General features: G+C 39.2%; 1 protein-coding gene across 4 annotated transcripts in view; it reads left to right on the forward strand.

Annotated features, from left to right (window-relative positions):
* The window catches only part of AHCTF1 (AT-hook containing transcription factor 1), a 79,842-nt gene that overhangs the window by 57,073 nt on the left and 10,669 nt on the right, over positions 1-12,100 (forward strand). For all 4 annotated transcript variants that reach the window (XM_036110987.2, XM_078077879.1, XM_078077880.1 and 1 more), the window contains exons 28-33: positions 2,438-2,615; positions 4,594-4,797; positions 5,657-6,068; positions 7,608-7,731; positions 9,740-9,825; positions 11,456-11,664. In XM_036110987.2, coding sequence (XP_035966880.1) covers positions 2,438-2,615; positions 4,594-4,797; positions 5,657-6,068; positions 7,608-7,731; positions 9,740-9,825; positions 11,456-11,664 — 1,213 coding nt within the window. The remainder of the gene's footprint in view (positions 1-2,437; positions 2,616-4,593; positions 4,798-5,656; positions 6,069-7,607; positions 7,732-9,739; positions 9,826-11,455; positions 11,665-12,100) is intronic.

The following is a 12,100-nucleotide window of genomic DNA, read 5'->3' on the forward strand; positions in this document are numbered from 1 at the left end:
GCAAACTTTGTTTTATTAAAAATCATGAGCAAAGTAAACTGTTAACTTGCTGCTTTTCATATCACTTCCTTGTTGATTGATCCCTGAATGGAGGTTATTTTTAGAATACGTAACTAATCTTGGTCAGCTCATTGAAACTTTCTCCTGTACAACAGAGCCCACTAAAATGCCTTCCGTGGCTTCAGATCAGTAATACTTGTACAACTTAAACTGTGGTATTAGAAAAGTAAATAATTAAGTCAAAGTTTTCCATCCAAGATGAAATTGTGATTGTATTTCATTTAAGAATATTGGATAGTTGAAATAGTTGTTCATATCCTCAATATTAGAGAACAAACAGCTGTCTCCTAATGTTTGCTTCCTTGTCTTTAATAGCATGCTCCTGATTATTATAAATTTCAAGAATAAAATTGCGTTACTTTTGAGAATAAAATGATCTGAATTTACGATAGAATAAGGTACTCAGAATAAGTTAATAATTTACAAACAGTTGGAGCCAAAGCTGTTGAGAGTGGGCATATTTTCAAAGCATGAAAGGGTTTTCTGTTTGGGGGATTTGGATTTAATTAGATTGATGTTGTTTTCCTTTAATTATCAGGAAGATTATTTCAGATAAAAGTCATTATTATTATCATTCTGTTTTCCTAGCAGTAGTGTTCCAGTTTTTCCCCACAAGTCACTTTTTCTCAGTCCCTTTGTACTTTAATAGATCTGGGGTTCAAGAAGGGAGCAATAATAAAAGTTTTCAGATTCATGACTAATGGCCTAAGGACCTAAAGAAAAAGAAGTATTATGAGAATCCTACAAAGCTATGATTAACTCAGATGGAAGAAAGTCAATTGAGGTGTGAATATTTATTTTTATAGAAATCATTCCATTCCCTAATTCTGTTTTTCAAACTGGTTTGCATTAGTGGGTAGTAAGTAAACTTGATTGTGACTAGCATATCTTTCAGTGGAATAGCAGAGGTGACATCACTGGGCACTGCGTATAGTAAGGCTATGTGCTGTTTGTGCAGTGTATGTTTTGTGTAACGCATTACTAATGTGTATCATGCTCAAAGATTTGTGGAAATCCTAAGATCTGATGCAGTATTTAACATTTTTAAAGAAAATATAATAAATACTTTTCCTGATAATTGTTTTAGTATTTAGTATTTAGAAGTATTTTATTAGTATAAGAATTTTGTTTTTACTCAGTAGGTACCTTTGTTGGACAGGCCCTGCTTTTGAGAAGCAGTCATTCATAAATGATTGAACACCTTGAACATGAATACCAACACAGTGAGAGGCAATTAACAAAATTCCAATTTGGGATAGTTCAGTATAAAAGTGAGCACACGGTTTACAAATACAGATTTTGAATACAAATGAGGTAGAGAAGGAAAAGAAGAATTAGAACAGACAATAAAGAAACAAATGTTAGTGGCCTGATGGGATATTTTTGGTTTGGTGGAAATCTAAAGCTGTGTTTAGTACAGAATAACAAGCAGTAAGGATTAAGGAAATGCTTCCTGTAAATATTTCCCACTGGGCACCAGGTTGGGTCTTAAAGCACCCATCTGTGACCTGTGTTCATCTGCCATCCCATTTGTGAAGAAGGACAAGGAAGGTACAGCCATGGGGAGTTTTTATTCCTGGGCACCGGGACACGCTGGACCTTTCTGGTCATTTTCAGCTGAACCACAGAGCACAGAGTCATTTTGGGGAAGTAAAAATGTATTGTTTGTATTGCTAGGAAAAGGACCATTATTCATTAGGAAATTGCCTATGCAAAGGATCCATCAGAAATTGTAACCTGAAAATTTCACTTTCAAGTTTAAATTCTTTATCTGTGAATTAAGTTTTTAAACTCTTGGGACTATGCATGCTTAATACAAGTTATCAGTGAGATTAGTTTTATCATTTGTATGAACTACATCCAGGACATTACAGAAAACCATTCAGCAGAATCTGGAGATTCCATTTTGTCACTGACCTCATTAATTTGAAAAAATTAACTTTTTGTGTGTGTTCGTGCTCAGTTTTTTTGCAATAAAAACCATAAAGGTAAAGCAAACCAGTATTCATTATGTACGTCACATGTAGATAAAAGGAATTTTTATGTGTTCGTAAAGAATTATAGCAAATGAATTTATTTTATCAGTGAATATTGGTGAGAGGGAGGGCGGGGGACTAGAGCTTTTTTTTTTTAATTGTTATCTAGAATTCCTAATTCTCAGTTTGACTACTGAATTAATTTTCTGACTTTTTGAAGTAATGGCATTATATTAATATCCTGACTGAACTTATAATTTCATGTGGTTACCATATTTGCCAGTGAATATAGAAGTCTAATGACATGGCATGATAAATTTTTTGGGTTTTTTTTCACCAGAACTCGATAAGTTAGTTACCTGGGTCTTTCTGTGTACTGTGTGTGTGTACTGTGATTACAGACCGCTGGATTTGGTTGTTCATCCTGTGCGCCAGCCTTGTCAGCGTTTGGGATTTATTCAGCAAACCCCCAAAAGATCTCCTTTATACGTGGCGTCCAGTTCATTGTTCAGAGGATCACATCACAGTCCCTCCAGGACTATAGAATTACGTGTACTTGAAACTCCTTTCGTGGTGAAGGTGAGTATTGCATAGCTCACGTTCATAGTGAAGCTAGGAAGTTCTCACGTGTCAAGCAGCAGGGAGAAAAAAGCTATCTCTAACTGATATCTCTGGGTAATGGATAGCATTAAGCCTGTTTGGGGGGAGTTACCTTTGCATAATGTTTATTGTATCTTTACATCTTCTTGAATAGGATTTTACTACATTTACCTTTTGTGCTTACCTGATGTACTCAAGGTTAACAATTACATCGTTGTTCTGAGGGTAATCCAAGTCTCTGTGGTTATTACAAGTTGAAACCTTAAATTAAAACCTTTGAAAAAAAGCTTTCACATTCTTGGGTTTGCCCCCCCGCCCCCGCCATTTCTGCTACCATTTTGCTGTTTCTTCTTCCTTCTGTCATATGCTTTTAATTTTTTTATTTTATTGTTTTAAAGATTTTATTTTTTATTTATTTGACAGAGAGAGATACAGCTAGAGAGGGAACACAAGCAGGGGGAGTGGGAGAGGGAGAAGCAGGCCTCCCGCAGAGCAGGAAGCCGGATGCGGGGCTCGATCCCAGGACCCCGGGATCATGACCTGAGCCGAAGGCAGACGCTCAACCAGCTGAGCCACCCAGGCGCCCCTCTGTCATATGCTTTTTAGTTCTCTGGTTTCTTTTTTTATTTATTTAATTTCTCTCCTTTGATGAAACTGCACTCTGTTACTCCTTCTTACTAGCAGTATATCTGTCTTAATTCCTTTTCCTCCACCATCTCTGATAAATCATTAGCTGAGAAACCACAAAACTAGACTTGAGGTGGCGGGGAGTGGGCACCTTTTCCCATCCTGTTGTCAGAATGGTTTCACAGCACTTGTGCGCTGGCAACTTGCCCAGCATCCTGGATTGAGTCCCGGAAGTGCCCTATCTTCATTTCTTTCCATTGTTTCTGGATATTCAGCATGGAGAGGGAAGCCAGGGGATTCTTAATTTTTTTTTTTTTAATTGTATTTATGAGAGAGAGAGAGAACAAGCAGGGGAGGAGGGGCAGAGGGAGAGGGAGAAGCAGGCTCCCCACTGAGGGAGCCTGACATGGGACTTGATCCCAGGACCCCAGGATCATGACCTGAGCTAAAGGCAGACACTTAACCAACTGAGCCCCCAGGCGCCCCTGATTCTTACCTTACAAGGTGAATAAAAGATAGTTCAACAAATGTCAGTCCTAAAATAGTTATTAAAACAAGTGGAAAAGAAGATTGCTGAGCTTTTTAAATGCCTGATATTTACTCTCCAGGGCTGATTCCTGGTGATTCCTGTTTTTATCCATTAAAAAAATTACATTTTGTATTCTCTAAATCAAGGAATAATTTTGTGTCTGCTACCAAAAACAATCTTGAAAAAAAAAATCAGTATAATATTGTAACAGATCTAATGGAATTTAATGATTTAATGGGATACAGCCATCTGCTTGCTAATCCTTTAGAGGAGAAGTGAAGTGAAGGAATTATTGCTGCTGAATAGTTTCTGTGCTAATTATTTTTATTAATTCTGGTAAATCTTCAGGATTCTCATAAGTCATCAGTTACTGTTGGATTCATGAGATGAAATTATATTTCTTGTAAAACATTCTTAAAGTCAGGTTTATCATTTGTATTAACTTGCTATAATTAAGCTTGGTTCTTTTCTACACACACTGTCCTGACTCTTTATCTAACTAAAGTTTTGTAGGCACCCATTAAATAATTTATCTCTGCACTCTCTCTTTTAAGTTATTAAACTGGGAATAACCAAGACCTTAAAAGAATGATTGTGGATGTAGTTTTATGTTTTGTAGCCTTATGTATAGAAACCTCTTGAGTAGAATTTTGTACTTTCTTTCCAGTAATCTGTAAAAAAACTTTTTATTGATGTGTCTGTTGGAGTTGAGTATGTTGTGACTCAGTTGACCTTGTCTGTCCTTATGTAAGCAGCTTTTACAGACACTAATGGTGGAATTTCATTCGTTCTTTGTTGCAGAGAGCTAAAACTTTGGCCATGTCAGTTACTTCCTCTGGATTTGCCGAGTTCACTCCTCAGTCCATCTTAAGGTCTGGTCTTCGAACACCACCTTTACCCTCTCCCTCTCTGTCACCTGGAAGGTCCGTTACCCCTCCTTTACGACTTAAGGAAACTAGAATTTCATTTATGGAAGAAGGCATGGCCACAAAACGGATTCCTGGAGTAAGTTTGATAATAGTTGGTACAAATTAAGAATATATTAGCTTTTATAAGTAAAAATTCAGATAAATCAATTTTTTTTTGAGAGAGAATGAGCCGGAGGAGGGGCAGAGGGAGAGGCAGACTCCCCACTGAGCAGGGAGCCTGACTTGGGGCTCAATCCCAGGACCCTGAGATCATGACCTGACCCAAAATCAGACGCTTAACTGACTGAGCCACCCAGATGCCCCACATAAATCAGTATGACTGTAGATTTTTATATACAGTCTCACAGATAGGCATGAAATCAGAAAACAGGGGTTCAGTAAAAATCTCATGGCACTGACTGGCCAAGCCAAACCGATCATTTACAACTGAAGTTTTAAAATAAGGCCCAGAAGCACCAAGCAAATTGCCTGTAATCAAATGGCTATTTGGTGGCAGAAATGGACTACAGTCAAGACCTCCAAATTTCTTAGTCCATGTTGGGTTTTTTTGTTTTTTTTTTTAACCTTATATTGTGTTGGCTCTCTTACTAAGTTCCTAATTGGGTGTCTGTTGAGACGGTATGTGGTCAGAGCTCCATTGTGGGTTAATAGGAAACCATTTGGTAGTAGTGGGTCATCTTGCCTATTCTGTGTTTTAGTCTTTTGGAAATACCGTTTTATTCCCAATCAGGGAAACATTAACAACCATTAACTTTCATGTATCTGGAGAGAATGGATTTAGAATAAATGAGTTTTGACTGAGAAGAGAATCTAGAGAAATACCAAACATGAAAAGGATGTAAGTAATCATTTACTATTGATTGGAGATGGAGAGCTTAGACTCTACTGATTTCTCCTAGTAAATTTTTTTTTTTCCAAAACCTTTTACTTGACAGGCTGCAGATGACAGCAAAACAAGACTATCTGTTACTACACCTCTCCATAAATGTGGAGGTCCAGCAAAGAGCGAATGGCTAAAGAGCAAAGCCAAGACAACAGCCTTTTCCCTGAGTAGTCCTGAAAAGGACCATCAGGAAGTGGAAGTGAGGTCCCAGGATACCCCTTCCCAGAGTTTGGAGAAACTGGATATGAGCCGAGAAAGTAGCGGTGCCTCCACCAGGTCAGACCAGACTACCTTGGAGTATCAGGATGCGCCGTCACCAGGAGACTTGGAAGATATTTTCGTGGCCTCAAGGCCAGAGAGCTCTTCCACAGAACTCATTAATTTAACTGAACCGACTGAGAAGGACAGTGATAAAGATGTGCCTGAATCAGAAGTGACTCCTCCAGACCTAGAGAAACAAACGGGTAAGACCTCCTTTCCAGATACTCAAAAAATGTGTAGAATTCTTTCCACCATAAGAAAAGCATCAGGATTAAGTAATTACATGATCCCAGTGTACTAGGTTCTAGACACAATGCACACATCTGCCTTAAGGCCATATTGTAGCTGTGAGAAGTAATAATACTAACCCTCCAGTCTGGGTTGTTACTACAGTTTCTACCTTGTCCAGCAGCCTCAACTTTCTAGAAAGCTGCTCAGAAACCAGGTTGGTCGTTCTTTTCACCATCCCTATCTCCGAAATAATCACTGGACAATCCAAACAGATATTCAGAGGCCCATGAATTTAGAGTCTTTATGTTTACTTCTATATTTAAAAGATTTTGAGCCCCTAATGTCTGTGGAGAACAGGTAGGCTCCCCTTGTGTGTGTGCTCCGTGTTGAGGAGCCTGCCCCTGCCTGCAAGTAATTTAGAGCCTCGTGGACTAGATACATAAACAAACAAGCACTTACAGTGTAGTTGGAAAAGCGTTCCAATAGGAGGCATGGAAGGGGCCAGGGAAACACCAGAGGGAGGGGAGAGACTTGGCTTAGAATCGGATGAGAAGGGGCGTCTGGGTGGCCCAGTCGGTTAAGCAGCTGCCTTCGGCTCAGGTCATGATCCCAGGGTCCTGGGATTGAGTCCTGCATCAGGCTCCTTGCTCAGCGGAAAGCCTGCTTCTCCCTCACCCTCTGCCTGCCTCTCTGCCTACTTGTGCTATCTCTCTGTCAAATAAATAAATAAAATCTTAAAAAAAAAAAAAATTGGATCAGAAAATTTAGTCTATTTTTGGTTTCGTAGCCCTGCACGGTTTTAACAAGCATATTTAAAGGTAACTCCTATCTTCAAATCTGTAAAACTAAATACTTCAGTAAAAATCTCTGTCATACTGGTTTCTTTGGGCTGTGATGTCTTTGTATAATAAACACAAGCATTATTGCTCTAAGAGCCTAGGACTGTCCTCATGAACAGCATCTGTCTACAAGTGTACATCAGTCCAGATGTGCTCTGTTCCACCAAAATAGTTGAATGATAAAACAGATGAGGATGTTCATGGCAGTATCTTCATTGATTATTCCTAAAAAGATGAGGCAGTCTCAAATAGAAACTTGTATTGTTTTCGTGGGGGATTATATAGCACACACTATAGGGTGAAACAGGCTAGCTGTGAATTTCAGCTACTTACGCGGCCTGGGATAATCAGTGTAACTGTACTTCTGTGTCCTCGTCTGTAAAATGGGGATAATGATCCCCCCACTTGGATTGTCGAGGACTGAGTCGCTCTATGTACAGCACTTGCATGTTAAGTCTCAAGTGAGGGAAGCGGTAGGGTACGGGGGCTCCCGGGCTGGGCTCGGGCTATTTGAAAGACCTGTTGGCATTCTGAGGCCAACGGAGTAACTCTAAAAGTACAAAAGAGCAGATCCAACAAGCTTGTTAAAAAGTAGTCATCCAAGAAAGATCATGAGTACTCGCTAAACAGTTGGCATAAATGATGGTAAGTATCCTTCCCACTGATTCATAGGCACTGTAGACGGCGCGAAGACAAAGGACCTCTTGGTTGCAGAGGAGGTGCTTGCAGACTTCAGTCCCTTGCGCCCCATTCCAGGAGGTGGAGCTTCCCGCTGTGCTCCGCCAGCCCACGACGGGTAAGCTAGCAGGGAGAGCTGCTCGTGCTCAAAGTGTGAGGAGATGGTGAGCCGGAAGCTTCCTATTCTGTGCGTAGATGAGCTTCTTTTTCAGACCTTGGGCATTCCCGCTTTGGTGCTGGTTTCTGTTGCGAAGGACGTTCATTTGTACAAGTGTGTGTTACATAGTAGTTATTGTGAAGTCTTAGAACGATACTAGATACTTCCTGAATGTACAAAGTCATGAAGTGAGGCAGATCTCCTTTTATATTCTTTGGTGACTCTGTATTTGTTGAAGTCCTCCTGGTTTCGGGTTGATGAAGTGGGTCTCCTACGGCATCAAGATGGAGTATAGGGGACATGGCTCAGAGGCAGTTGTGTTCCCTACCATGTGGTGAATACAAGACTCCAGCACAGGTTTTCATTTGTAATGACTGCTTGAACTGTTACGCTCTTGGTTAGTTTTATTCAGTGTTTGTACATTCAGGCACTGTACTAGACGATGTGGGGTCTACCAGCCTGATGCTTCTCAGTGGGGTCTAAGAGCTTGAGGCCAGGCCCCAAATGGTTTGTGGTTGCAACACATGACAGGCAGCTTGTATTAGACTCTAAACCAGTACATCACTTCCTTTCCTGAAAGTCAGCTCAACTCATCAGTGAAGTGATTGACTGCCGTTCTGGCAAAATCTCCTTCTCTTGTTGCAAGGCTGGACGCCTTGCGCTTCAGGACTTGGACCAACGCTGTTGTAGAGGATACCAAAAAGTTGCAACTTTAATTATCGTGAAGTAGTAAGGGTGATTTAGTAAGATTAATCCTTATAAAACATGGTCATTTAAGATACCATAAGTGGTTCATTGCTTTATAAGTCCTGAGGGAGTTCACACACCACCCACAAAAATCACTACCGTAATAGTCACATCTCCTACATAGAACCCGATCATATGCTTCACTTCTGAGAAGAGAAATCCTGATTAGTTGCAATCTTTGCCAGGCCTCCATAGAAAAAGTGGGAGGAAACTATAAAAGGATTATCTAGATTGTTTATTTAATTCTAATACTTCTTGAACTTTAATGAAAATAGGATTGCAGTGGGTTTGATGGAGAATTGCAACAGTTGCAAAGTAAAAAGTAATCACATGACAAGAAACTTTGTGGTTACTTGGCGAATCGTCACCATCATGACAAGCCTATGTCTTTTTTAAATATAAATTTATTAGTTGTTGCTTCTTGGTTATCGTAACATTGTGAGATGGAGATAAGTCTTAAAAATACATCTATAAGGGACGCCTGGATGGCTCAGTTAAGTGTCTGCCTTCAGCTCAGGTCATGATCTCAGGGTCCTGGGATTGAGCCCCTTGTCAAGCTCCCTGCTCAGCGGGGAGTCTGCTTCTCCCTTTCCCCTCCCCCCACATTCATGCTCTCTCTCAAAATCTTTTTAAAAAAATCATTTATAAAATAGGTATATATTCCAAATGCATGTTTTTTCTTGAATTTATTATTTTATTTGTCCCATTTTTTAAAAATCACGCTTTTGTTGGGTTTTGGGAAAGGGCCTATTCAGAATAGGAAGGGATCACTGTCCCCATATTTCCAGAACTTAATTTCACCAAGTGGCTTAATACAGGTCCCATTGGTCTCCTACTGTGAGTCTTTTTTCATACTCTTTCCACATAATACTAAAATATTGAACCTGATTTTACTGAGTATATAGGGAATACTCCATAATATCTGATAGACTTAAGAATGTGCCCACAGATAATTAAAAACTGGCTTAAGTGTAATTTATACTGACCAGCATTTTAAAATAATTTTATTTGTAGTTTAAAGCCATCATATTAGAAAGTGGGAATACCAAATACAGCATTACTTGTTTCTAAATTCACTTATAAATTTTATAGTGTTATTTAAAATGAATTTGGGTGGTATTAAGTTCTCCGAACCTCGGGATTTATTACCAAAATGACATGTAGCAGAGAAGAGCAGGTGGGACCTTCTTAAACACTAATGCATGTATTTCTTTTTCTAAAGGAAAATCCTCACCCTGAAATCCCAGGTACCAGTTTTAGACGAAGGACTAGTATCTGTTGAGACCTGCACTTCTGCATTTAGAGCAGGTAACAGTCAATGTGTGTATTATTTTGACTTTAGAATTATTTCATTTTAGGGGCGCCGGAGTGGCTCGTCGGTTAAGCATCTGACTCTTGATTTGGGCTCAGGTCATGACCTCAGGGTGGTGGGGTGGAGCCCTGCATCAGGCTCTGTGCTCAGCATGGAGTCTGCTTGGGATTCTTCCTCTCCCTTGCCAACCCCCAACCCCCTCCCCGGCTCACACATGAGTGCATGCGCGCTCTCTCTCCCCTCCCCCCCCCAAAAAAAACAACAAAAAAGAATTATTTCATTTTAGTGTTTTAAGAGTGTTCTTATCTCAGTTCTTCCTCTTTGGTCAGGTTCCGTAGCTGTAAGTAGCCTTGTGTTCTAAGGAGATGTATCAGAGCAGTGAGTTGCTTGTAAGGCGCTCTGTGGTCTAAAAGTAGACGTCTTAGAATGGTTTTTGTGGACCTATTTTCCTTCAGAACATCAAAGAAGAGTAAAATCAATTACCAGTCCCCAGCCAGGCGGCATATCTGCTTTTCTGTCTTCTGGGACTCCAATATCTACATGGGGCAACTTCTGTTTTTTAATTTAAGGCCAAGATTGGCTTTTTATTAGTGGAAAATAATTACAAATGACTGCATTTGCTCTAGGGAAATTAACAAATATGTAGAATTCATTTGATTTTTTTTTCAATCCAGTGACTTCTTTTCTTTCACACACTGATAATTGGAAGGTAAAGTGCTTATTTTCCCATTCGTCTTTACCAAACGGACAGGTGAAAAACTTTCCTCATTTTGTTTTATAAGCTGTCTTTGTATCTTAGGGATACCAGCCCCATTATCTGTTGAAAGCATGCAAATATTTTTTCCTTGGTTTTTTTGTTTTGTTTTGTTTTTACTTTTTTTATTGGGGTGCTTGCATGGCTTAGTCTGTTAAGCATCCAACTCTTAATCTCAGCTCAGGTCTTGATCTTAGGGTCACTTAAAAAAAACCCAAAAACCTTTTTACTGATTTTTGTTAAACACTAAAGGGTTTTGATTTAGTCAGATTCTACCCCCCCACCCCAAAATGCTTTGGGTGTCGTTCACAAACCCAAATGACATAAAACTATGCGTGCTAATGACATAGAAAACTTAGTCAAAGAGGAAGGTAAAAGATGAGGATTTATTTTTTCTAATGAGCTGTCACCCTCTCTCAGCTCCCCTCTAGGTTTTTTGTTGTTGTTTTTTTAAATGGTAGAGTATATTTTTGGCCATTTGGATGCTTTCTGCCAAAAGAGAGATACCTAGTCCTTTTCACAGTGAGATACAGCCCAGACTGCAGGTCCCTCTTGTCATTATACTGAAGTTTCACAGTAAGGGCCGGAATTATACCTAAGTTGGAAAAAAACAAAAAAAAAACCACCATTGTCATTTTTAAGTGTAAAATTTATCTTCCATGTGTTTGTAGAAAGCAGATACGTATTGTTTAAACTGGATACTGAAGAGATGGGATTAATATGTAAACTCTCATAAGGCTTTTCCCCTTTAAGAAGTTAGAAACTATTGGGCAATAGGACAGTTTTTCAAGGAAATATTCTCAAGTGCAATACAGCCTTTGCCTTTCTCTTGCTTCTCAAACAGTGTGTGTGTCTTTTTGTTTTTCTTTCAGCTCTGGCCGATGTGCACGGTGATAGTGGAGACTCTGGGCTTGCTATCCCTGAAAGTCCTGTGATCTCCGAACATAAGCCTGACCAGGAAATAACATTGAACTTACAGGAAGATCACAAAGTAGAACTTGATGTCCTGAAAGCAAGTGTTGACTTAGCGGAAGAAAAGCCTCCCGTTTCTGACGATCCTCCTGATCCTCAAGAAATTCATGTAAAAAATTAATTTTTTACTTTGTTGTTAGTTTTGGTTTAGTTAGATTTCAAATCATAGTTTAAACCTAATGTATTCATTTATTTGACTGTTGTATAAAAACCTCTTTTTAATGTGCATTAGAAAGAAGCATGTAAATATTTTGTGGATTATAAAAGAACACATCCTTTAAGTGAGAAATTGTTTTTCGTGACCACCAAAAAGCTATGTTAAAGAAGTCAGAATTCTAACAGTTTAATTTTTGCTTAGTATCTGGTTCAAATGAAAGTTCTTTTAGCCATGAGAAAACAGATACTGGCTACTCCAGAGAAAAGTATGACAACTAAACTATTCAGAGCATTTGAAAATAACTGAATACAGTTAGATAGGATTGTTCCCCCATGCATATTTGTAGGAGAGTGCTCATTAGCTGGCTGGGGTTTAACTTCTATAACAC

The sequence above is a fragment of the Halichoerus grypus genome, chromosome 7, assembly GCF_964656455.1.
Source record: "Halichoerus grypus chromosome 7, mHalGry1.hap1.1, whole genome shotgun sequence".
NCBI lineage: Eukaryota > Metazoa > Chordata > Mammalia > Carnivora > Phocidae > Halichoerus > Halichoerus grypus.